This window comes from Ovis canadensis, chromosome 1 (assembly GCF_042477335.2).
Source record: "Ovis canadensis isolate MfBH-ARS-UI-01 breed Bighorn chromosome 1, ARS-UI_OviCan_v2, whole genome shotgun sequence".
NCBI classification, from domain to species: Eukaryota; Metazoa; Chordata; class Mammalia; order Artiodactyla; family Bovidae; genus Ovis; species Ovis canadensis.
Window position 1 is genome coordinate 22,103,474 of NC_091245.1, and position 27,167 is coordinate 22,130,640.

Consider the following 27,167-nt stretch of genomic DNA (forward strand, 5'->3'; position numbering starts at 1 on the left):
TTGTCATGGCTGGTTTTCTTATCATTCCCGTTTTAGAGAGGAAAACTAATTTCAGAGAGGAAAAGTGATGTGGACAGAGAAAAATAGCCTCTGAGAGTCCCCACTGATGTGAAATCCTTCTCCGTTGGACCTTCTTGCTGCCAGCCCCATGTCCTCTGAAATGTTCCTGGAGTCTTGTCCCATCAGCTCTGCAGTGAGTGCTGGTGACTGTGTTAGTGGGTGGAGCACTCGCCTTGGATTCAGGAGGCCTGACCTAGGGCAGTTTCACTATATATGGCGCCAGTGACTTGTACTCTCTAAGCTTCAGTCTCCTTTGAAAGGTACGATAATAATTCATTTCCTAGGTATCTCCTAGGAATGCTCATTCAGTCAATCATTCACTCAGCAAATATTTCTTGAGCTCACAGGCTATGTTAAAACAGAAAGCTACACTAGCGCAATACAAATGATAAAGCTTGTGGTGGAGGACTGAATACTGACTGGGATAAGAAGGAAAGGAGAAAACTAAAAAAAATGGGGCTGTGAAGGGTGAATAGGAGTCTAACAGGTAAAGAGTGCTTCTAGAGGGTTGTACACTGAGAAAGTCATGGAGATCATAAGTCAAAAAACAAGGGATGGGAAAACCTTCATCTTTAGTCTCTTATATCATGATGTCATCATTCTCCCTTCGAAGATCAAATCTAATGCCCATGATTCAAAAAAGCAAAACACCAAAGATTTCCATAAAGAATTACTTGGAAGCCGGCTCTCTCAAGAGCCTTTTCCTCCTGAACAGCTCCCTCACCAGCTTAACTCCAGTCCCAACACCATCCTCATTTGTCTGGCCTCATGACGATAGGTAGTTCACACACAACCAATGGGGTCACCCGTCCATATTAAAAGTCAGGGGTGGGTAACCACCTACACTCAGCATCCCCCCAGCCCAACCTTCCCCACTCTTGGGTTCCTCTCAGATCTCTTCTTCCCCTTCCACGTAGACTCTGAACAAAGAGACTTTCCTTTATTGGTTCAGAAATGTGGTTTAGCACTAGGAATAGTAAAGAGAGTGAGGGACCATCATCCCATGCTTTTAGAATGATCAGTCTGAGCTCTTCTGCAACACCTGACTCTAGCAGATCTGCCAAATTTCTTGTCCAGGACACTCCCAACTAACCCTCCTGCCCTATCGCTGGTCTAGCACTGAATACCATCTGGGCCCTTTCTGGAGCAGAATGAACTAGCTAAGTGACTTGGGAATCAGGGCGTGTATGAAGACTGGTGCAAAGGTCTCGGCTGCAGGCAGGAGCTGAGGGAGATGCCCTTTTACTACGCATGTAGGCTGCCGGGAGGTCTCCTGTGGCACCAGGGCCCTAGGCTAGGAAGGGCAGGGGTGGGAAGGAAGGGAACCTGTGCAGAACCAGAGAGAGCAAGGCTGAGTGCAGAGAGGCTAGAGGAGGAGTGCAAAGGGCCTGATTCTGGTCAGTGCCCAGGGTCAGGAGGACAGGCCCCAACATGGTCTCTAGGAATGGCAGGGCTGAAGAAGGCCGTCCTCACTCAGAGTGGCTGGGCACATATGCCAGGGACTCCAAGGTGCTATCCTGAGGGGGAGGTGCCACCAGCTGTCCTGGATTTGGGTCTGACACCTGTTCCCAGTAGCCAAGCCTTGTGCCCAGTTGGCTCCTCCCAGACCCTCCAACACAGCTGCCCACTCTAGGCTTCTGAGGAGCCTGAGGCCCTGCCTGAGAGGAAGGGCAGCCGAGGGACTGGAGAGAAGGCCAGCCTGGACTTTGCTCAAATCTCATTTGGGGTGAAGAAGCCCCGTGTGTCTGGCCAAGTCTGTAACGTCTTCCCTGCTAGCACAGGGTGGGTGCTGGCTGGGCCCCTCTACAGATGTGATGAGGAAGCCACCATGGAAGAGCAGGAGGCTCCTTCCCCGACAGGTGCTCGTGTGAGCATCTTCCCTCTGAGCCTTTGGAGATGAGCCCTTTCTCCTGCCTCAGCTATCATGGGGGCTTCAGGCGCCAGGCAGCATGTGGGGCATGAGGGACCCCAGCGTGTGAGGCTGCAGTGGGGCCAGACACACTTTCCCTGCTGGGGTTCCAGCCCCACAGAGCCGGTGTCATCTCCCCTCCTCCTCTCTACTGTCTTCCCTCCACTTCTTTCTTTTTTTTCATCCAGCTCCTTTCACAGAAGACAAGTACACTCCATATGATGCTGTGAACTTTATTAAGGGAGAGCAAGAGAGGGGAAGCCACATGACTGACACATGGGTAGGCCCGTCACCCATTGGACAGAGCTGGAGACAGGCTGACGGTGGTCACACAAGACTTAACACGTCCAGCAATGCCTGCCCAGGTGTCCTCATCCTAATCACCAGATAGGAGAACAAGTCTGTCTTATCTGAGTTGTTCCTCTAATTACAAAGTCTTGGTGAAGGAGAAAGTGATGTGAAGACAGAAGCAGAGGGACATTTAAGATGCTGCTCGATTCAGATAGGGAGGAGGGCCCAGGAGCCAAAGAATGCAAGGATTGCAGCGCTAGATGCAGAAAAGGCACAGAGTGGGACCCTGTCCTAGATCCTTGGAGGGGGAGCCCACCAACATCTTCCTTTTCCCAGGGAAACCCACTTCAGATTTCTCACTCCAGAGCCTTCAGAGAATAACTTGGTATTGTTCTAAGTCTCTAAGATATTCTGCCCTGTGCTCAGTCAAGTCCAACTCTTGGCCATCCTGTGAACTGCAATCTACCAGGCTCCTCTGTTCATGGGATTTCCCAGGCAAGAATACTGGAGTGGGTTGCCATTTCCTTCTCCAGGGGATCTTCCTGACCCAGATATTGAACTTGAGTCTCTGGTGGCTCCTGGGTACCAGGTGGGTTCTATACCCTGTGAGCCATCAGAGAAGCCCCAAGTCCCTAAGCTAATGGCAAATTATTTTAGAAGCAAATATATGTGAATTCAGGGTCAGACAGGCAGGCAGAAGGGGAGAAACACAGGAGAGAACAGACAGACTGGAGGGTGTCGGGTGATCAGGATTCCTGTGGACAGTGAGAGATACAGGGGGTCAGAGACAGATGGAGAGACAGCAAATAGAGAGCCTGGAGAAAGGTGAGATGAGAAGGGCAGAAAGCCTGCTGCTGGGCAGGAGGCAGAAGATGAGGCAAGCTGGTAGGGGGCAGACAGAAACAGGAAGTGGGCAAAAAGGCAAGGACAGGGAGAGTGACAGCAAGACAGGATGGCGGGTAGGCGCCCTCAGAGCTTGTCCTTGTCTCCACCTGGATCAGACAGCTTCCTGAGTTGCAAGTGGATCCCATTTGTGGATCTCAGCACCATGACTGGAGTGGGCACAGGGACCCTGGAGGGATCCGGTGACAGCTCAAAGCGAAGCAAGATCAGGGCCACGGCCACCTTCAACTCATTCATGGCAAACTGCTTCCCGATGCAGTTCCTGGGTTGGGAGATAAAAAGGAAGAGAGCAGAGGCTTCCAACCCCTGCTGAGCACAGGGATTCAGGGCTGTCCTCCACATGGCCCAGCCCTGATCCCTTCCTTACTCATCACACTGAACTTGACAGCCAAGCCTTGGGCCAAACTCTCCCCCTGACCTATGCCAAAGCCCACCTCTCTAAGGACTGTCTCCAACCTCCTACTTCTGCTCTCAGCAGGAAATCCTGTTGGGGAGCATCAGTGCTCTAAGTCACAGAGTCAAGTCAAGTGGATCGAGAACTGTGAACTAGTACTTTATTCACTCATCCATGGGCAGTTCCTGGTTTCAGGTCAGGCCAGGGCACTGTATGGGGGCAGGGTGGACACCCTCTCAGGACCTTACCACCTACGGTGGACAGACAGGCTGCCCAGTTCCCAGAGATGACAAGACAGGGTTGTGTAAGGAATCAGAATGGCAACAGGGAGGCTTCCTGGTGGGACATGGGTTAACAACCCTAACCAGCTGACCATTTGCCTCCCAATTAATGGTCTGGCTTCCTGTCCCCCTCAGCCCCTCAGTCAATCTAACTTTGGAACATTCCATTCTAATCTAGAAATGGCCCTCCTAACCATCCCTTGGGCTCCTCATCTGGTCTTTTCAGCCTCCATTCTGCCCTTCTCTCTAAACCCACAGTAGCTCCAGGCCTGCTATGTTCTGTACCACAGGGAGGACACGTCCCAATGCCTTAGCTGCATCACTGCCCTCTCTGGATTATTCCTTACTCACCTAGGGTCTGTCCAGCTCCTTTTTCTGACTCATCAACTGTTGAGGTCCCCTCCCCTCGCCTTTGCCATCCTCATGCTGAAGGCTCAATCCAGTGACCACCACCCACCACCCTCACCCCCTCTGCACTCTCACTACTATCACCTCCTCTTCCCACTCGGGACCCTCAAGGCTCCCATGAGTGTTAACTCAAGGACACATCACATCCAGTGCCCAGCATAGTGCTGGATCATGGATCCTTCCACAGTCTGCCCAATGAATGAATGAGTGAAAGAGTGGATGTGTGAATGACATCTGTCTTGAGTAGACATGTTGATTTGTTGACAGTGAGCCCTGGGGGAGGACAGCGTTATCATCTCTGTGTTCCCATCTCCTAGCACAGGTCTTGGCACATGGAGACACGCTTTCATATTTAAAGAATATTAATTGAATAGAAAACAACTCAGATGGACTGACAGTATAACAAATATTCATTCTGACCTAAAATCAAGCTGCCTACTCTCCCATTTCCTCTAGTGGCAGCTGCATGACGTGCAGCCATGTCTACAAGGAAGGACTGGACCCTGGTGTAAACCAAATCCTAGAAGCAATTCAGGAAGACAATTTGCTTCAAAGCTGTTCCGTGTATGTTGATTCACAGTTGAAAATTTCCTAGAACTGTAGAGTCAGAAAAAGCTTGTTTTTACTAAGTTACTAAGTCACTGAAGTTAATATTTTAGGGGAGGTTCTGTAGCCTTTAAGATCTTTAGTCATTTATGAATGTATCATCCAGGTTAATAGCTATTCCAAGGGTGCTTTATACTTTACATTCAAGGGACTTTACAAATGCTTGTCAAACAAAGAATAGTTTTCTCCCAAAAGCTGACTTGATTGTCCTGCACTTTACTCTTTATCTTGCTAACATTAGACTCTGTAGACTCTGAGACTATGATATATAACTTCTGCTATTATATAAAGAATTTTGGCAACAGGAAAATATGTCATGGTTATATTAATATGAAGTCAAAATTATGTCAGATGTACTGTAGAACTAGAGAACACACTCATGACTGTGAAACTTATTCAAACAACAACTGTGACTGATCACAGACATGACTTGAAGCCTCAGGACGTGGAAGGTAACTGATATTCCAAACCCAGGCAAACACAATAGATACAGTGAGAGGTGGACTGGTGAATTAAGTAGAAAGGCAGTAGGCTGACTAGTAATGTGGGAATAGAGGAAACCATCTTTTAAGGTGACTGAAATTGCCCAAACCAGACATGTGTAGTTTAACTTTCAAGAAGACTTCTAATGTTAAAATGTCATACTCCTAAAGTGAGGAAAACCCTGGATACTTTGGATCAGTCACTGAGATGGAAATGATGTCAGTCCTTGTGGACATCAGGAGGTCAACGTCATTGTGGTGGGCCATAAAGACCTTCTTGTACATGGAGACCCATGCCTCCTTCTCAATACATCAACACATAAGGACAGAACTTCATGCACCGCGTACGAATGTAGACAGTCACACACAGCAGGGAGCAACCAGTGACACCTGCTTCCCGCGGTACAGAGGCCTCACCTGGACCCTCCTGAGAAGGGCAGGAAGGCATGGCTGTGTCGAGTAGAACCTGGTGCAAACCGGGATGGGTCAAACACCTGCAGAGAGAACAATGGGGCTAGGACAGTGGGGGTCAAACTTCTCACATCAATCCACAGAGCAGGAGCAGGAGTGGCTGGTGTGGAGAGAGCATCCCATCCCCTCCTCACACCACCAACTTGCCTCCGGGTTCGGCCACACGGTTGGGTTGTGATGAAGTCCATAAAAGGAGAGGGAGACTAAGATTCCTGTGGGACAGAGAGGAGAGAAAGAAGCCTGATGGTCCCCATGAAGCAGGGGGAGTATGTCTTCACAAAAGTCCTGGGAACCACCATGGGAGCACCCTCCATCACTCTGAATGAAATGATGTTCTTGCAAGACAGGTGGGCTGGGCATGAAAAAGCACATGAGCTCTGTTAGGAGTAGGTGATCAGGACCCAGGATTGAGAAGTAAGAGAATTGGAGGCTTACATTTAGGAGCAACTCAGGTGACAACTCACATTTATCAAGTGCCATCATAACCCTGGGGAATGTGCAATAACTCATTTAATCCTCACACAGCCCTCAAGGAAGGCAGTTCTATCCCCGTGAACCGATGAAGCATTTGAGCCTCAGAAAGATTAAGGGATGCGTCTATGATTGCACAGCCAAAATGGGGAAGGGCTGGGATTCAGACCCACTGTGAGGTGAATCAGTGGGTAGCCTCCAGCCATGGCAGGGCTCCCAGACTTCATCATCAGCTGCTCTCTGCCACCCACCAGAGGAATCCTCAGAGACTGGACTATCCGACCCATGACAGTGGAGTCCCTAAGCTCCCTTCTTTACTTAGATCCGTGTGGAAGAAGCATGCTTCCCCCTGCTTCCGTCTGCTTTTCTCTTAAGTCTTCATGTTTCAAGGAACTAGTTTTAGTTTCCATTATAAGACCACATTCAAGGGTTAACATTTGTTTATTGAGCTTTTGTTGCATTCAAGTTATGTGTCAATCATGTTTTTAATTGGATGTTGCTAGCTGTAAATCTTGTGTGTGTGTGTGTGTGTGTATATATGTATATATATATATATATATATATATATATATATATATATATCAAAGCTAACCCCATGGAAAAAGAAATGCAAAAAAAAAAAAACCACCAAAATGGCTGACTGAGGAGGCCTTACAAATAGCTATGAAAGGAAGAGAAGTGAAAAGCAAAGGAGAAAAGGAAAGCTATTCCCATTTGAATGCAGAGTTCCAAAGAATAGAAAGGAGAGATAAAAAGAAAATCTTCCTCAGTGATCAATGCAAAGAAATAGAGGAAGACAACAGAATGGGAAAGACTAGAGATCTCTTCAAAAATTAGAGATAACAAGGGAACATTTCATGCAAAGATGGGCTCGATAAAGGACAGAGATGGTATGGACCTAACAGAAGCAGGAGATATTAAGAAGAGGTGGCAAGGATACACAGAGGAACAGTACAAAAAATATCTTCACAACCCATATAATCACGATGGTGTGATCACTCACCTAGAGTCAGGTATCCTGGAAGGTGAAGTCAAAGTGGGCCTTAGGAAGCATCACAAAGCTAGTGGAGGTGATGGAATTCCAGTTGAGCTATTTCAAATCCTGAAAGATGGTGCTGTGAAAGTGCTGCACTCAATAGGCCAGCAAATTTGAAAAACTCAGCAGTGTCCATAGGACTGGAAAAGGTCAGTTTTCATTCCAATCCCAAAGAAAGGCAATGCCAAAGAATGCTCAAACTACCGCACAATTGCACTCATCACACACGCTAGTAAAGTAATGCTCAAAATTCTCCAAGCCAGACTTCAGCAATACATGAACCGTGAACTCTCTGATGTTCAAGCTGGTTTTAGAAAAGGCAGAGGAACCAGAGATCAAATTGCCAACATCTGCTGGATCATGGAAAGAGCAAGAGCGTTCCAGAAAAACATCTATTTCTGCTTTATTGACTATGCCAAAGCCTTTGACTGTGTGGATCACAATACACTGTGGAAAATTCTGAAAGAGATGGGAATACCAGACCACCTCACCTGCCTCTTGAGAAACCTGTATGCAGGTCAGGAAGCAGCAGTTAGAACTGGACATGGAGCAACAGACTGGTTCCAAATAGGAAAAGGAGTACGTCAAGGCTGTATAACGTCACCCTGCTTATTTAACTTCTATGCAGAGTACATCATGAGAAACACTGGGCTGGAAGAAGCACAAGCTGGAATCAAGATTGCCGGGAGAAAGGTCAATAACCTCAGATATTCAGATGACACCACCCTTATGGCAGAAAGTGAAGAGGAACTAAAGAGCCTCTTGATCAAAGTGAAAGAGGAGAGTGAAAAGTTGGCTTAAAGCTCAACATTCAGAAAACGAAGATCATGGCATCCAGTCCCACTGTTTCATGGGAAATAGATGGGGAAACAGTGGAAACAGAGTCAGACTTTATTTTTGTGGGCTCTAAAATCACTGCAGATGGTGACTGCAGCCATGAAATTAAAAGACCCTTACTCCTTGGAATTAAAGCTATGACCAACCTATTCAAAAGCAGAGACATTACTTCACTAACAAAGGTCCGTCTAGTCAAGGCTATGGTTTTTCCAGTGGTCATGTATGGATGTGAGAGTTGGACTGTGAAGAAAGCTGAGCACCAAATAATTTATGCTTTTGAACTGTGGTGTTGGAGAAGACTCTTGAGAGTCCCTTGGACTGCAAGGAGATCCAACCAGTCCATCTTAAAGGAGATCAGCCCTGGGTATTCATTGGAAGGAATGATGCTCAAGCTGAAACTCCAATACTTTGGCCACCTCATGTGAAGAGTTGACTCATTGGAAAAGACCCTGCTGCTAGGAGGGATTGAGGGCAGGAGGAGAAGGGGATGACAGAGGATGAGATGGCTGGATGGCATCACCGACTTGATGCACATGAGTTTGGGTAGACTCCAGGAGTTGGTGATGGACAGGGAGGCCTGGCCTGCTGCTATTCATAGGGTTGCAAAGAGTTGGACACGACTGAGTGACTGGACTGAACTGAGTTGTTCAATGTTTTATATATATATATGTATATACATATATATTCTATACATATATATGTATATATATACACATATGTGTGTGTGTGTGTGTGTGTATATATATATATATATATATATATATATATATATATATATGTATGTATGTAAAAGGAAATAACAACCCAGGACAGTATTCTTGCCTGGGAAATCTCATGGAGAGTGGAGGCTGGAGGGCTAAGTCTGTGCTTAGTTGTTCAGTCATGTCTGATTCTTTGTGACACCGTGGACTGTAGCTCGCCAGGCTCCTCTGTGCATGGGGATTCTCCAGGCAAGAATACTGTACTGGGTTGCCATGCCCTCCTCCAGGGGACCTTCCCGGCCCAGGAATAAAACCGGGGTCTCCTTCATTGCAGGCAGATTCTTTACCAGCAGAGCTAGGGTCACAAAAGAGTAGGGCATGACTTCGTGGCTAAACAACTCTAGTTTCTGGTTCAAGACAGCAGAGTAGAAGAATGTGCATGCATCTCCTTCTGCGTGAGCACCAAGATTGGAACTAGCTGTTGAACAACCATCAACAGGAGGACGCTGGAACCCAACAAAAAATGATAACCCACGACCAAAGACAAAGAGGCTGCAGCAAGACAGTAGGAGGGGTGCAATCATGATCAAATCAAATCCCAAATCCTGCCAAGTGGGTGACCCACAGACTGGAGAACAATTATACTGAAGAAGTTCTTGCATTATTGTGAAGGTTCTGAACCCCAAGTCAGGCTCCTCAGCATGGGCATCTGACAAAGGGACTGGGAATCTCTCTGGAGAGAGAAACTTGAGGGCACACAGGATATGATTACTGGCCTTCCAGAGGACTGAGGGAAACAGACTCCACACTTGGAGAGCTTAAACAAAAGTTTGCATGCACCAAGACCCAAAGGAGAAGAGAACTGACTTCACAGGAGACTAACAAAAACTACCTACTAGTGTTGGAGGGCCTCCTGTGGAGGCATGGGTCTGAAGGGGCTTACCACAGGGACAGGGGAACTGGAAGGTCCCCCTTGGCATAAACCCTCTTGGAATTCACCATTCACCCTACCATACAGCCTGTAGACCCCAGAGCTGCATTGCCTCAGACCAAATAACTACCACAGAGGGAGTGCAACCCCACTCATCAGCAGATAATTAGATTAAAGCATAACTGAGCAGGGCCCTGTACAACAGAGCAAGGCCCAGTTTTTCCATCACCAGTCCCATCAAGAAACTTACACAAGTCTCTTAGCCTCATTCAACAGAAGGCAGACAGAAGAAGCAAGAATAAGCACAGTCTCGCAGTGACTAAAACAAAAACCATATTACAGACAGTTAATCACGATGAAAAAACAGAAAGTTATGTCCCAGATGAAGGGACAAGATAAATTCCAGAAAAACAACTAAATGAAGTGGAGATAGGCAACCTTCCAGAAAAAGAATTCAGAATAGTGAAAGTGAAGATGATCCAGGATTTCATGAAAAGAATAGAAGCAAAGATTGAGAAGATGAAATGAACTGTTGACCAAAGACCCAGAACAACTAAAGAATAAACAAACAGAGATAAATAATACACTAGAAGGAATCAGTAGCAGAATAACTGAAGCAGAAAAATGGAAAAATAACCTGGAGGACAGAATTGTGGGAATCACTGCTGTAGAACAGACTATAGAAAAAAGAATGACAAGAAATGAAGACAGCCTAAATATCTGCAATGTAGGGGTCTCAAAATGAGAAGAGAGAGAGAAAGGACCAAATAAAATATTTGAAGAGATAATAGCTGAAATCTTCCAGAACACGGGAAAGGAAATAGTCAACCAAGTCCAGGAAGTACAGAGAGTCCCAGAAAGGATAAACTCAAGGAGGAACACATGGAAACATATAGTAATCAAACTAACAAAAATTAAAGACAGAGATAAAATATTAAAAACAACAAGGGGAAAACAACAAATAACATACAAGAGAACCCCCAGCAGGCTATCAGCTGATTTCTCAACAGAAACTCTACAAGCCAGAATGGAACAGCATGTATTTAAAGTGATGAAAGGGAAGAAGATACAACCAAGAATACTCTACCCAAAATGACTCTTCTTCAGATTTCAGGGAGGAAAAAAAAGCTTTCCAGACCAGACAAGCAAAAGTTAAGAGAATTCAGCACCACGAAACCAGCTTTAAAACAAATGCTAAAGGAATTTCTCTAGGTAGGAAAAACAAGAGAAGGAAAAGACCTGCAGAAAATAAATCCAAAACATTAGGAAAATGGTAATAGAATCATATGGGCTCAATAAAGGACAGAAATGGTAGGGACCTAACAGAAGCAGAAGATATTAAGAAGAGGTGGCAAGAATACACAGAAGAACTATATAAAAAAGATCATCACGACCAAGATAATCACGAAGGTGTGATCACTCACCTAGAGCCAGACATCCTGGAATGTGACATTAAGTGGGCCTTAGGAAGCACCACTACAGACAAAGCTAGTGGAGGTGATGGAATTCCAGTTGAGCTATTTCAAATCCTGAAAGATGATGCTGTGAAAGTGCTGCACTCAATATGCCAGCAAATTTGGAAAACTCAGCAGTGGCCACAGGACTGGAAAATGTCAGTTTTCATTCCAATCCCAAAGAAAGGCAATGCCAAAGAATGCTCAAACTACTGCACAATTGCACTCATCTCACACGCTAGTAAAGTAATGCTCAAAATTCTCCAAGCCAGGCTTCAGCAGTACGTGAACTGTGAACCTCCTGATGTTCAAGCTGCCTTTCAGAAAAGGCAGAGGAACCAGAAATCAAATGGCCAACATCTGCTGGATCAACAAAAAGCAAGGGAATTCCAGAAAAAAATCTATTTCTGCTTTATTGACTATGCCAAAGCCTTTGACTGTGTGGATCACAATAAACTGTGGAAAATTCTGAAAGAGATGGGAATACCAGACCACCTGACCTGCCTCTTGAGAAACCTATATGCAGGTCAGGAAGCAACAGTTAGAACTGGACATGGAACAACAGACAGGTTCCAAATAGGAAAAGGAGTATGTTGAGGCTGTATAACGTCACCCTGCTTATGTAACTTATATGCAGAGTGCATCATGAGAAATGCTGGGCTAGAGGAAACCCAAGCTGGAATCAAGATTGCCGGGAGAAAGATCAATAACCTCAGATATGCAGATGACACCACCCTTATGGCAGAGAATGAAGAGGAACTAAGAAGCCTCTTGATGAAAGTGAAAGAGGAGAGTGAAAAAGTTGGCTTAAAGCTCAACATTCAGAAAACAAAGATCATGGCATCTGGTCCCATCACTTCATGGTAAATAGATGGGGAAACAGTGGAAACAATGTCAGACTTTATTTTTTGGGGGCTCCCAAATCACTGCAGATGGTAATTGCAGCCATGAAATTAAAAGACATTTATTCCTTGGAAGAAAAGTTATGACCAACCTAGACAGCATATTAAAAAGCAGACAGATTACTTTGCCAACAAAGGTCCATCTAGTCAAAGCTATGGTTTTCCAGTGGTCATGTATGGATGTGAGAGTTGGACTATAAAGAAAGCTGAGCACTGAAGAATTGATGCTTTTAAACTGTGGTGTTGGAGAAGACTTTTGAGAGTCCCTTGGACTGCAAGAAGATCCAACCAGTCCATCCTACAGGAGATCAGTCTTGGGTGTTCATTGGAAGAACTAATGCTGAAGCTGAAACTCCAATACTTGGGCCACCTAATGTGAAGAGTTGACTCATTTGAAAAGACCCTGATGCTGGGAAGGATTGAGGGCAGGAGGAGAAGGGGACGACAGAGGATGAGATGGTTGGATGGCATCACCAACTCAATGGACGTGAGTTTGAGTGGACTCTGGGAGTTGATGATGGACAGGGAAGCCTGGCATGCTGCGGTTCATGGGGTCTAAAGAGTCAGACATGACTGAGTGATTGAAAGGAACTGAACTGAATAGAATCATACATATCAATAATTACCTTAAATGTAAATGGATTAAATGCACCAACCAAAAGACGTAGACTGGCTGGGTGGATGAAAACATGTGCATATATGCACTTCCACTTACCACATCACTCTGCTTACTCCCCGAATTTTAGGTAATTATTTTAGTGTCGTTGTTGTTCAGTCACTCAGGTTCAACCCTTTGCCACCCCTAGAACTGTAGCACACCAGGCTTTCCTGTTCTACACCATCTCTTGGAGCTTGCTCAAACTCATGTCCATTGAGTCAGTGATTCCATTCAACCATCGTATCATCTGTTTTCCCCCTCTCCTCCTGCCTTCAATCTTTCCCAGCATCAGAGTGTTTTCTAATGCATCAGCTCTTCGCATCAGGTGGCCGAAGTACTGGAGCTTCAGCTTCAGCATTGGTCCTTCCAATGAGGATTCAGGAATGATTTCCTTTAGGAATGACTGGTGTGATCTCTTTGTAGTCCAAGGGACTCTCAAGAGTCTTCTCCAATACCACAGTACAAAAGCATCTATTCTTCAGCTCTCAGTCTTCTTTTTGGTCCAGCTCTAACATCCATACATGACTACTGGAACAACCATAGCTTTTACTAGATGGACCTTTTTTAGCAAAGTAATGTCTCAGCTTTTTAATATTATACAGTGGAAGTGACAAATAGATTTAAGGGATTAAATCTAATAGAAGAGTGCCTGAAGAAGTGTGGCAAAGGTTTGTGACATGTACAGGAGGCAGTGACCTATAACAACCCCAAGAAAAAGAAAGGCAAAAAGGTAAAATGGTTGTCTGAGGAGGCCTTACAAATTGCTGAGAGAAGAAGAGAAGCAAACGGCAAAGAAGAAAAGAAAAGATATACCCATCTGAATGCAGAGTTACAAAGAATAGCAAGGAGAGATAAGAAAGCCTTCCTCAGTGATCAATGCAAAGAAATAGAGCAAACAATAGAATGGGAAAGACTAGAGATCTCTTCAAGAAAATTAAAGATATCAAGGGAATATTTCATGCAATGATAGGCATAATAAAGGACAGAAGTGGTGTGGACCTAAGAGAAGCAGAAGATATTAAGAAGAGGTGGCAAGGATACACAAAATAACTATACAAAAAAGATCTTAATGACCCAGATAACCATGATAGTGTGATCACCTACCTAGAGCCAGACATCCTGGAGTGTGAAGTCAAGTGGGCCTTAGAAAGCATCACTATGAATAAAGCTAGTGGAGGTGATGGAATTCCAGTTGAGCTATTTCAAATCCTGAAAGATGATGCTGTGAAAGTGCTACACTCAATATGCCAGCAAATTTGGAAAACTCAGCAGTGGCCACAGGACTGGAAAATGTCAGTTTTCATCCCAATCCCAAAGAAATGCAATGCCAAAGAATGTTCAAACTACCACACAATTACACTCATCTCACACACTAGTAAAGTAATCCTAAAAATTCTCCAAGCGAGTCTTCAACAGTATGTGAACCGTGAACTTCCAGATGTTCCAGCTGGATTTAGAAAAGCTAGAGGAACCAGAGATCAAATTGCCAACATCTGCTGGATCATGGAAAAAGCAAGAGAGTTCCAGAAAAACATCTATTTCTGCTTTATTGACTATGCCAAAGCCTTTGACTGTGTGGATCACAATAAATTGTGGAAAATTCTGAAAGAGATGGGAATACCAGACCACCTGACCTGCCTCTTGAGAAACCTATATGCAGGTTAGGAAGCAACAGTTAGAACTGGACATGGAACAACAGACTGGTTTCAAATAGGAAAAGGAGTACGTCAAGGCTGTATATTGTCACCCTGCTTATTCAACTTATATGCAGAGTACATCATGAGAAACGCTGGGCTGAAGGAAGCAAAAGCTGGAATCAAGATTGCCGGGAGAAAGATCAATTACCTCAGATATGCAGATGACACCACCCTTACGGCAGAAAACAAAGAGGAACTGAAGAGCCTCGTGATGAAAGTGAAAAAGGAGAGTGAAATAGTGGCTTAAAACTCAACATTCAGAAAACTAAGATCATGGGATCTGGTCACATCACTTCATGGCAAATAGATGGCGAAACAATAGAAACAGTGACAGACTTTATTTTCTTGGACTCCAAAATCACTGCAGATGGTGATTGCAGCGATGAAATTAAAAGATGTTTGCTCTTTGGAATAAAAGCTAATACCAATCAAGACAGCATATTAAAAAGCCAAGAAATCACTTTGAGATAAATGTCCATTTGTCAAAGCTATGGTTTTTCCGGTAGTCATGTATGGATGTGAGGGTTAGACCATAAAGAAAGCTGAGCACTGAAGAATTAATGCTTTTGAACTGTAGTGTTGGAGAAGACTCTTGAGAGTCCCTTGGACTGTGAGGAGATCCAACCAGTCAAAACTAAAGGAAATCAGTCCTGAGTATTCATTCAAAGGACTGATGCTGAAGATGAAGCTCCAGTACTTTGGCCACCTCATGTAAAGACCTGATTCATTGGAAAAGACCCTTTTTCTGGGAAAGACAGACAGCAGAAGGAAAAGGGTTTGAAGGTTGGATGGTATCACTGACTCGATGGACATGAGTTTAAGTAATCTCTTGGAGTTGGTGATGGACTGGGAAGCCTGGCGTGTTGCAGTCCATGGGGTTGCAAAGAGTCAGACACAACTGAGTGACTGAACTGAACTGATGTCTAAACCTACATTCCTTCCCTGCAAATGGTTCATCAGTGCTAGTTTTCTGGATTCTATATATATGTGTTAATATATGATATTTGTTTTTCTGTTTCTGAGTTATTTCACTCTGTATAACAGGCTGCAGGTTCATCCACCTCACTGCAACAGACTCAGTTTCATACTGTTTTATGACTGAGTAATATTCCCTTGAGTTTATGGACCATATCTTCATAATCCATTCATTTGTCGATGGACATCTAGTTTGCTTCCATGTCCTGGCTATTGTAAATAATGCTTCAATGAACACTGTGGTACACATTCTTTTTTATTTCCAGGGTCTCAGGTTATATTCCCAGTAGCAGGATTGTTGGCTATATGGTAGGATTATTCCTACATTTTTAAAGAAAAACATTTTTCAAAACTCACTTAAACTAGTGGGTAAATATTATCTTCTGGTAGAAAAAAATCAGAGCATACTGCAACTGGGAAAGCACATGTGGATTTCTGGTTTACCACGTGGTCCTACAGAGTACTTAGCTGAGTGGTGAGGTGAAGTTCATACCTGCAGGTAAGGAGCGTCCATCAGGGAAGGTGATAGGCTTGCTCAGCTCTCTGCCAATGACTGGTATTGGTGGATAGAGTCTCAGTGCCTCCTTGATGCACATGGTGGTGTAGGGCATCTGGTCCAGGTGATCCCTGCAAGGAAGCCCATCTGAGAGCAGGCAGGACAGGACAAGCAGGGATTCTCTCTAGCTCAGGTGGGACAGGGTTCTTTCATCTCCTGGACGCTCACCAGGTAATGGAGGTGCCATCCCCCAGGAGGCTCAGGATCTCTTCCCTGCATCTCTGCTGATGCTCAGGGTGGGAGGCTAGAGCATACAGGATCCAGGAGATGCCACTGGCTGTGGTGTCATGGCCCTCAAACATGAATGTGTCCACCTCGGCACGGAGGTCCTTGTCAGACAAGCTGCTCCCATTCTCCATCTGTGGAGGCAGGGCCAGAGTGCAGGGTCTGCCCTTCCTGTGTGCTTCTGCCCAAAGGCTCAGGCCTCTCTTGTCTACACTTACTCTGGCAAAGAGGAGGATGTCTAGGAAGTCCAAGGTCCTCCTTCTCCTCTCCTTCTCCAGCTCTCCCTCCTTCTTCAGGCAAGCCTTCCTCTCCTTGATCACTGCATCTGTCCCAGAACAGTGGTTCCCAGCCAGAGCTGAGGACTCTGGGGGCCCATATGCAGAACCCACCATGGCCCCATCTGCCCTTCAGGCCCAGTCTGGGCGCCAGGTGGGTGAGGTGGGTGGCACTGGGTGAGCATGTCCGGACTGAGAGCTCCAGCGACATCTACTCCAGGCGGCAATCCGTGAAGTAACACAGCCCATGGAGGCTCTGCCTGAATGCTGCTGGGAGGGGTCTCACTCAGTCATCACCAACCTGGTGACTCCTGTAATTCCCTATTCAACACCTGACACCCTGACCTCTGGGTTCCCAGTCCCTGTAGCAGGCGGGTGTGAGCCAGCTCCTGAAGAGAAAGCAGGAGTCTGGGCTCTGCCTGAAGAATCAAGGCCAGGCTCCCCCATATGTGCCTGATGAAGGTGTGTAGAGTGGCCCACGAGAAGTAGGGGAACCTGTGTGTTGATGGGCGATCTGGCAGGCCCGGTGGTTCCGGCGGCCTTCAGGGGTCAGCCTGTAGATGAGGTCGTTCTGGTGGAAAGCATTCCGCAGTCGGGAAAAAATCAGATGACTGAGATCCCTGATGGCCTGGATGTAGGACTGGGAGTTCCTGAAGGGAGAGGGTGCAGAAGAGACTGGAGTTGAGGGAACCTCTGACTTAGAGAGGAATTGGGGCTCTGGGTCAAGGATTCCTCAGTCAGTGGAGACAGGCAGCACTGAGGTATTGCCGTTTCTGTCTTAGCCCGAGGAGCCCCTCAGTATTTACAAGTGGCCTAAGGATCCAGGCTTCTCCCTGTGTAGGAAACTGGAACTAGTGATTGAGTCAAGAATAGTCTGGGTAGAATTTGGCTGTGGTCCATGCCTCTCTGCAGAACTTACTTTTTGTGCTGAGAAACCTTAACACTGCCCTTACTGCCTCTCAGATAAGTCATTCCCAGATGGTGAGAAAAGGACTCTGCTGTTGAAGAGCTGTCACTGACCTGTCCGTCTGGACGTTGCCCTGGTGACTGAAGGCGCACTTCATGATGGTGTCCAGGGTCATCAAGGAGACATGTCCAAAGATCTCCAGATGTGAGTCCTGGCTGACAAGCTCCTCCCACTTGTCCTGTGGAGGGATGGGGATTGACCCTACTCTGCTTCCCCAGAAATCCTGGTTTTCTCTCGGTCTCTACATCTTCAGATGAAATTTCCTCATTTTCTAAGCAGACTTGTTTTAGCAACTTAGAGCTGTAACACACGTGTATAATGTAATGCCTATTTCTTTGAACCGTTACTATATAATAGTTGTATTCCCTTCTAATATCCTAATTAATTATGAATTTTAGGAATAATTTATGATATTAATCAGCTTGTGGCTGAGCAGAAAGCATAGTCGGGGGAGAATATTTGTCCTGAGGTCAGATCTGGACAAGTGTTATCAACACTACAAAGCAAATATTTCAAGGCAAGGAAAAGCTAAAGTGACTTTAATGGGGCTCTTAGAAGGGGCATGAACTACTTAATTCCTTTCATTCATTTAATGTTACCTAAGACCAGGTGATACCCAGTACAGATCAGAGGTGATGTTTGTGAAGGCCCAGCTCTATGAGTGTAGATCTGGACTCATTTCCTCCCATGAGTGGCTCAGTGATGTGCAGAATCCAGGGAATCCAGGCCAGAGCCCACCTCCGTGACATCTTGGGATGTCCACTCTGCCACTGAAGCTGCCATTGCCCAGGCCAGCCAGGGCCAATTTGAGCTGACCTCCTTGATCTACTCCCCTGTGTTCAAACATGGAGATAGAAGAGTGGACCCTGAATACACCATGGCCCTGATTTCTCTTGGTGAGGAGAACATTATGGATCCAAGCTGGAGCCTAGATGTTCCTCTGTCCCACCTAGCTTTAATGAGTGCTCTCTCGTACGAAGTCATGAGTGCGTCATTCTGGATGGCTCTATTCATGGGTGTGTGAGGGACATAAGTGTCTGATAGTGGACTTTGTCAGCTGTGCTGGATTCTAGTGCGTATGGTGACAAGGGGTGGACTCACCAGCATCACTCGGACAGAGTTGGCCATGAGTCCCACGTAGGCCTTCAGGATGTCATAGTGGAAGGCTGGGGTCAGCATCCGCCTGTGCTGGAACCATTTTTGCCCCTCCAACAGCAGCAAACCTGTCCCTGAACCACGGATGGATGTGTATGGGCACTGGGGAGAGTGGGGCCAACTTGGGAGGAACCAAGGGTGTCAGGAGAAGTCTCATCATGGGCAGGGCTGGGAAAAGCCAGTACATTATAGGGATGTGAATTTCCAGTATGTCTGTCCATAGGATGTGATTATAAGAGCAGTGAGATAGAGGTTGAAAAAGAGTAGGTGGACAGGTGATCAAAGGACTTATCGAAAAGCTAGACTGGAAACATTAGTAAAGACTGAGAAGTTATGAAGAAGAAGCTTAGGTAAAAGGAGGGCTACAGCACCATTACAAAGGCTGAGGGTTTCATTAGCAGAAGAGAAATGAGGTTTGATTGAGAGATGAGTGTGCCTGGCACCTGTTGTTCTCCATTTACACAAAGAGACCGCTCTTGTCTAACCTAAATGGTGGGTGGTCTGCAGTTGTATTTAAATGTACTTACCAATCCAGGAATTCAAGTATTTGTAGGTTCTTTGAGGCTTTGGGTCTGAAAGGTATAGAAGGAATGTGGATGGCAACAAACTCTGCAAGGAGCCTCCAGAGCAGCTGAGGTCTAGACCATGGACTCCCTTCCTTGCTTGGTTCTTATCAGATGACAATCTTTCTGAAACCACAGCACTCTTGCCTCCCATCCCTGACTCTCTCTGTCCTGATAGTCATTGCGGTCCCAGGAAGGGAGGCTTGGTGCTCCAGAGCAGAACACTCACAGGACTAAGATGGTGAATTGCCCTGAAACATAAACTCAGTTCACTGCCAGAGAATAGGAAAGAACCTGTGATTTTTCTACAGCGTGTGGTCATCTGGCCATCTCATGACACAGAAGAGACAACAATGAGAGGTGCCCAACCTAGATCAGTGTGGACAGGGAATCATCTTCCAGTTCTGGGATCATCTCAATTCATTTGTAAAAAGTAAGACATAAAAGAGAAACCCTAGTCTCGCTTGTGGTTGGGAGAGTATTTAGAGGAGTTCAGGCCTTGATGTCTGAAGTGTCAGTCTCTTGTGGAATTTCACACCCAGGGACATGTACTCAAATGAAAGATTGTCTCCAGCTGAGGGTTTCCCTCTCACCTGATCTCCCCAGGACCATCTTCATGTAGTCAGGGTCGTAGACCGATACTAAGGCACTTGTGCCCCACAGCCAGCGAGCACAGGCCTTTGGGTATTTCTCTACCCTTTTCAGTAGCAGTGGCAGCTCACTCTCCTGTTGGAACTGTCACCAAGGGAAAGATAAGTCAATAATGCCTTTCTTTTAGTTCTGGAGCTGAAGTCAGGGTGAAGGGCTGGAAGGGTACCAGATTATCATTCTGGATTCATCAGCAGAACTAAGAGTTTAGAACTATTTCTTCTGACCTGGAATCTCATCCAACCTTGCAGGCTGTCCATCACTGTCCTAAGATTGGATTCTGTCCCATGTCGGGTAGAGGTATGGGCCAACACTACAAACTGCCTACAGAAACTTACATCAAAGATAATTACTTGGTTTATGAAAATTTTGGAAATCATTTGTTGCTTGAGCAACTGATGATAACTTCTATCATTTGGTAAGCAGTGTTGTCATATGATTCAGTTCAGTTCAGTTCAGTTGCTCAGTCGTGTCTGACTCTTTGTGACCCCATGAACCACAGCATGCCAGGCCTCCCTGTCCATCACCAACTCCCAGAGTCGACCCAAACCCATGTCTATTGAGTTGATAATGCCATCCAACCATCTCATTCTCTGTTGTCCCCTTCTCCTCCTGCCCTCAATCTTTCCTAGCATCAGGGTCTTTTCAAGTGAGTCAACTCTTTGCATCAGGTGGCCAAAGTACTGGAGTTTCAGCTTCAGCATTAGTCCTTCCAATGAACATCCAGGACTGATCTCCTTTAGGATGGACTGGTTGAATCTCCTTGCAATCCAAGGGACTTTCAAGAGTCTTCTCCAACACCACAGTTCAAAAGCATCAATTCTTCAGCGCTCAGCTTTCTTTATAGTCCAACTCTCACATCCATACATGACCACTGGAAAAACCATAGCCTTGACTAGATGGATCTTTGTTGGCAAAGTAATGTCTCTGCTTTTTAGTATGCTGTCTAGGTTGGTCATAACTTTCCTTCCAAGGAGTAAGCATCTTTTAATTTCATGGCTGCAGTCACCACCTGCAGTGATTTTGGAGCCCAGGAAAATAAAGTCAGCTAGTATTTCCACTGTTTCCCCATCTATTTGCCATGAAGTGATGGGACCAGATGCCATATGATGAGATTTATTCAAAGAATGAATAGATTATATCTTAAAAATTAAATTTATATATTAATTTCATTTTGCCATACCAGTCACTACACACATTTAATATTATCCCAGCATACATGTTAATGTTTCTTAATAAGAAAAAAATTGTTTGGAATGTATATGGCTAAGTGGAAAAAATTAAATACCACATTGTGTGTATATATTATTATTTTTCATATCGAGTGTATGCACAGTTGTAGGACAGATTCTGAGTGTACACATATGAGAATGGTATTGAAATAAGATTTTGATATGTGGATTTTTAATCTCATTTTCATTGACTGTCAGAAACTTTTGTACACTTACCACTGCTTAGAGGAATCTTTGTAAACTCCTGATTATGGACCACCAACGCGTTTCCTTTCTGTCTCTACTGTCTCTACTCTTGCCCTAATGAGGTGGTGATTCCACAGATGCATTGCTCTGCCTTCAAGATGCTGCTTCCAGTGCTTCTTGCACTGGCTCCACCTGCTCATCTTCCAGGTCTTTGCCCACATTCTTCCCTCTACCTGGTGGCCTGTTCTCTGTGCCACAGAGCAACTGCCTTTCCTCAGCTTTGGAGATTCACCTTTGTTTTGTCACCTCCAGATTTCTCATCAACAATCGGTTCCAGGTGTGTTTCATGTAGTCAAATTGTCTTCACATCAATGACTCTGTGTAACTCAGAGCAACCCTCTGCCCCTTTGCTATCTGATCTCTGCCTACATTCTTCTGCCATCAGAGCTCCCCAGCTTTGAGGCAACTTGTACTGAGTCACGTTCCTTCACTGAGCCTGTGTTTACTGAGCATTTATTTCATGCCAGACACGGATTTAAAGTACCAAATTAGGATGCGGCTCTAGATGCTTATCTGTTTGGACCCTACAGGCTAGTGGAGGAGACTGAGAGATTAGGTGGCCAAAACAGGAGCAGGTCACGGAAGTGTGATGGAGGGAAGACAAAGCCTATGGGGAAGCTTTGGGGAATAGGGTGTAACTCAGAACTGGATGTTAGGAAAGTCTTATTCCTGCACTTGCTATTATTTGATTCATAATTTACCAAGATGATTTCAAGATAGAAAAATGAACCAGAGGCAGGCTTTCCAGAAGAAGCTGATAGCTATGATCTTGCAGAGAGAAATAGCTGAATCCAGTTACCACTGACTTGTGAGAAGGACACCCAGAGAAAAAGAGTTGTCCTCTCCACTCCTGGGAGACCCAGAATGAAAATGACTTGGGCCTGGGGCTTGTGAGAAAGTTATGTGAGGGATGAGATCATTCCAGGGAGAGGACACATGGGGAGCCAAGTCCCAGAGGCTGGAATGCACAGGCAGGTGCAGAGGACCTTGAGAGACCCAAGGTGCAGGAGATCAGGAAGGAGAGGGGAGAGAGGTGCTGGGCCAGCCCGCGTGGGGCTTGGGCTGCTTCTAGCTTTTCTCTTTGTCTCCGCTCTGCTCTAATCGTGCTGCAGAGAAAGAGGCCTCAGACCTGTTCAACCTGTGATTGTCTCCTAACAATTGTTTAAGCCACAAACCCTTGGTGAGCCATTTCCACATGGCCCCTGACTTTGCTCTGAGCTCCCCGCACCTTTAGGCAAGTGCTGCCCCTCCCAGCCTGCAAGCTGCTCCTTTCCCTCTTGCCTCTCCCTCCACATAATGGACTGACACCGCTCTGTGCAGGCTCTGGGCTGGGTGCTGATGGTGAGGGGGATTATAGGCTCAGTTCCAAGAGCTCATAGTTCGGAGAGAGGACACAAAACAGGCAGTCCTCCTCACCTAACCCCATCCCGGGAAACTTCCTGAGTGACAGCATCTTATCAGGAATTAAGCACTATTACATGCCAGGAAAAATCCCTCAGTCCTAAGAAACCAAGCCAGTTTTTCCTAATACCTGAAATAAACACGACCCAGGAGGTGAGCCTCTTTTCCTGTGACCTGCACTGTCTTAGATTCCTGTGTGTTGTCTCCACACACAGTGAACCCACAGGGCTGATCCATCAGACTGATGTCTGTGCTCCCAGGCAAGCTCGGGGCCAGGCAGGGAGCATGCAGTTGAGTGATGAGCAGGGAAACATCTAGAAGCCTGTTCTGTGAGGACAGTTGAAGCTGCTCCGCCTGGAGAGCAGGGAGAGTCAATAAGGAACAGCCATTGTCTTCAAAGAGCAGGGTTTCCAGGACAGCCTGAGATCTCCCTCAGGAAGGGGGTGTCTGACAGACTCGAGGACACCAGCACAGGGCCTGGGAGGAGTGAGCCCCCAGGACTGGGTGAGGAGCCTAGATCTAAGAGATGAGCTGTGTTACTTCATGGGGCCATGTGCTGGTCACACAAAAAGGCTTTGTCCCATGGACTAACGGACCATGACCATCCCTTGCTCCAGCCTTCCCTGACCTCCCACTCCCCCATCCTGCTCCATCCTACCTCTTTCTTGTGTCCGTAGAACCAGTGGGAAGGAGGAGACGGGAACTGATGAAGGGCTTTGAGCAGCCACTGTCTGTGCAGGTAGAGCTGTGCCACCTTGAGCAAAAGCAGAACCAGGCTGAGCAGGGAGACCACCTGCAGGAGCCCAGAGACCCCGCCCAGGGCTCTGGTGGGACTCAGCACAGAGACACTCATGGTGCAGTGGTTTCTAGATCGTTGACTGCCCCTGACTGTGGCTGACCTTCCTGGAGCACCTACCTTGGTCTGAGAGGATCTCCCCGCCCACATGGGGGAGGGTGAAGGTGAAGGCAGATCTCACATCTGGGCCTCCAGAGTTTTTTTGTGTGTTAGCATTTGGCTTTATTAAATGTAATCTCTCTTATGTTATAAAATGTAAAGAATCAGAAAGAGAAGATAGTATTTATAACTTGAAGGGGGAGTTTGGGTTGTTCCAGGATTCTGCAAACTATCAAACTATCACATGTTTATATTTTTTTGAAATAATTAGACAATTTTAAATAAAACAGAAAAGTAAATGTTTTTTGAAGTTTCCCTTCCTGATGGCTGAATTCCCTCGATGTTCCCCTGAAACTATCATACATTGTTAACTATGTTCCAGTACAAAATTGGGCTGGTAGTTCAAATGGTAAAGAATCTCCCTGCAATGCAGGAGACCTAGGGTTCAATCCATGTGTAGGGAAGATTCCCTGAAGAAGAGAATGGCAACTCACTCCACTATTCTTGACTGGAGAGTTCCATGGACAGAGGAGCCTGACAGCCTACCTATAGATATCTATAGATAGATGTCTAAGAGGATAGGCTGTCAGAGGAGCCTGGTATCTAGACATCTATTGATGTCTATAGACACCTATCCTCTTAAAATTTTAAGTGTGTAATACAGTACTATTTTCTATCCCAAAACAGATTTTCAATTTGGGGTTGCAAAGAGTTGGACACGAGAGACTAATACTTCCTTTTCAATATAAAATAAAAAGGTTTAAAAAATGCTCAGACATTTCATTTTTTTTCCAGAGCTCCAGATATGTTTCTAATGAGCAGTCACGTTTGAAAACAACTGGACTATATGATGATCTTTTACTTTTATCTCATTTGTCTCACTTTTTCTATTTCGTATTCAGTGCTCCCATTTCATTTTGTTTATGTTCTCCAATTTCTCCGTCTCTTCTTTTTTTTTATGTTCTTTCTCAAGCCTTTATCAAGTGTAGTAGAAAAGATTTTGTATACATACCTATATAAATATGCATAATATATATATTTTAGAAAACATGAAATTTTGCCTAACTAAAAAATGCATGAATTTTTATTCCACTTATTTGACTTAGTATGAATAGAAGGCTATATTTCTAATTTAAAAAAATAGATATACAACAAGTAACAAATGTTTACTGAATAACATAGGGAACTGTAGTCAATATCTTGTACTAACCTATGACAGGAAATAATTTCAAATATATATATATGTATTTGTATAACTGAATCACCTTGCTGTGCACCTGAAACATTGTAAGTCAACTGTACTTCAATAAAATGTATATATTTACTTAAAAATAGACCTTTCTCAAATATCTGATGCCTGTGTTATCTTATTTAACATTGTGATGTTGCACAGAACTGGAGTTGAAGTCTGTAGTAACATCTAGCTGTGGAGTAGCTTACAAGACAACATGGCTCATTTTCATTTGTCCAGCGGAACTGAAAATTCTACCTCTTCTTTTATTTAAACTCTCCAATAGGTTAATACATGCTGAAACTATGGATGCTTATGTATTTTCTTAAGTTTGCAATGACTTGTCTGTGTGAATATCCCTATTTTCCATCTTAAGAGATAAGAGAATATAAATTTGAAATACAGTGAAAGACAACCGCTACTGAAATATGAGAGTCTTAGTTTTTTGTTTTGATTTTTAAATCTGGGATCGTGTAATTAAGGTTTAGGAAATTTTATTCAAATCTCTTGCTTTAGTTGTCTTTTGTAGCCTTCAGTTTCTTAAAGCAAGTTTCCTTTCTGAGTTATTGTTTTCATCCTGTTGTTTATTAATCATTTGCTTCATCTATGTTTTTCTGCTGGGACAGATAAAGTAGTTAGCCGAGAATCTTGTAATCTTTATATTGTTAGCTATGGTATAGGTGCAGCTTCTTTTGCTGTATATGAAACTCATCCTGAATACAGTGGGTTTTTTTGGTAAGAAAAAGAAAAACCGCCAAAGAAAAGGGAACAAATTAAATTTCCATTAAAAAAGTCCTTATCAGCAGTGACAATGTGAGGAAAGAAGATGCCACTTGGAGAGGCACTTAGATTTGGGGTCAGTGCTTCTGTTAATGATAACTAATGTCTTTCTGGGAGTAAGCACGTACTCCAACATACTCTTCAGCCTAGAAAGATGGCACTCAGCAATAGGCACCACTCAGCAAAAGCATTCAGGTGTTCTAAAATAAAGGCTTTTCCATGCAACCAGTGTGACAGTATTCTCAAAAAAATGCAAACGTGCCAGAAGCCAGTGTGAGGAATCCTGCCAGTGGCAAAGGTCATGAGGAAGGAAGCCTGACATACACAAAGGTGTGATCTGGCTTCAGGGGTCCCCCCTGGATTTTCCTGAGCATCTACCCCCCAAAACCAGAGTCTGCCTGGCTTATTGTACTGTGCTTTCCATTCTTCTGACATAACAGGGGGCTATCCCCGACCACCTTTCTCTGGAAAGAGTTAACTTAGAGCTCCAGTCAACAGTCTCCTGCATATAAAAGGAGTGTCTCAGCTCAAACCCCTCTGATGGCTCTCTAACTTGCCTGACAGTTAGAGATTTTTACAACTTGTGATTGTTTACAGCCCCGCAACTGCAAGAGGCATGCAGCTTAAAACATCTTAAAGATATAGAGCCTTTCCTAAAAAGCTAAAAATTATATTGGTGATGGGTTTCACTGTTGAGCCAATGACTGCTGCCAGGCCTCCATATTCTTTATCTTTTAGGCACCTGGAGGATATTAATCAATGTAATTGGGATATAGAAAAAGGAATATAGTAGTTTTGATGTTAGCAACGCTAGACTTTTGAGTTAATGAACTTTCTCTTTGTTATAAATCACCGTACTCCTCTTTCCTTGTTATAAATTGTTGTGTCCTTGCTATGTAAGAATGTAACCTTAATTAGTGCTTTCTGAGAGTGGCACCAGACTTCAGTAAGAACACTTTTAAGGCAAATAAGTTTTCTGGTTGACGGACCCTTATCAGAAACGAGCCATAAATGCTAATAGGCCTCCTGGCCAGAAGATGATGTAAATCACCTAAGACTTGGGTATACAGATGGGTATGCAGAAAGAAAGCCTGGGTCAGAGCTGCTGACCCTGCATGACTTTGCTTTTTACCTTTATCTCTATGTACAACTAAAAGTATAAAAGTTTTTCCGGGCAATAAAGGATGGGCCAGTTCCCGGAAAGACTGGTTCCCCTGTGTCTTCTTTTCTTTCTTACTCTATTTTCTGGATGATTCCTGTCTGGGGCATAGAGGCTAGCCATGTATACTTATTTGCCTGGGCTTCTAAGACCCACGCAAGAGGGAGCCCAAGGCGTGGCACCCTCCGCTATTCAAGCGGGCACCTGTGGCTCTACATAGATGGTTCAAGTCCCTTGTCTCAGGGCTTTATTGGTTTTCTATGTAAACCAAGGAATACAGCCTCTTTCCTCCTCTAAATTTCCCACTACACTATTCTTTCCTAATCTCTCTTTATATATATATATATATATATATATATATATATAT

The 27,167-nt window shown here is 44.9% G+C and overlaps 1 protein-coding gene across 3 annotated transcripts in view; it reads right to left on the reverse strand.

Moving 5' to 3' along the window:
- Positions 1–2,186: 2,186 nt before the first annotated feature.
- Positions 2,187–27,167, reverse strand: part of LOC138440758 (cytochrome P450 4A24-like) — a 54,781-nt gene continuing 29,800 nt past the window's right edge. Inside the window, exons 1-12 of one of the 3 annotated variants that reach the window (XM_069590603.1) lie at positions 23,394–23,695; positions 19,802–19,943; positions 19,173–19,217; positions 18,592–18,719; positions 17,544–17,668; positions 17,019–17,173; positions 16,467–16,573; positions 16,192–16,382; positions 15,961–16,094; positions 5,953–6,017; positions 5,752–5,828; positions 2,189–3,425 (exon numbers count right to left, since the gene is read on the reverse strand). In XM_069590603.1, the coding sequence (XP_069446704.1) occupies positions 3,230–3,425; positions 5,752–5,828; positions 5,953–6,017; positions 15,961–16,094; positions 16,192–16,382; positions 16,467–16,573; positions 17,019–17,173; positions 17,544–17,668; positions 18,592–18,719; positions 19,173–19,217; positions 19,802–19,943; positions 23,394–23,681 (1,653 nt within the window). In that variant the 5' untranslated portion in view covers positions 23,682–23,695 and the 3' untranslated portion in view covers positions 2,189–3,229. Of the gene's footprint in view, positions 3,426–5,751; positions 5,829–5,952; positions 6,018–15,960; positions 16,111–16,191; positions 16,383–16,460; positions 16,574–17,018; positions 17,174–17,543; positions 17,669–18,591; positions 18,720–19,172; positions 19,218–19,801; positions 19,944–23,393; positions 23,702–27,167 lie in introns of those variants that run through there. The other 2 variants (XM_069590611.1, XM_069590618.1) reach the window with 2 other exon arrangements.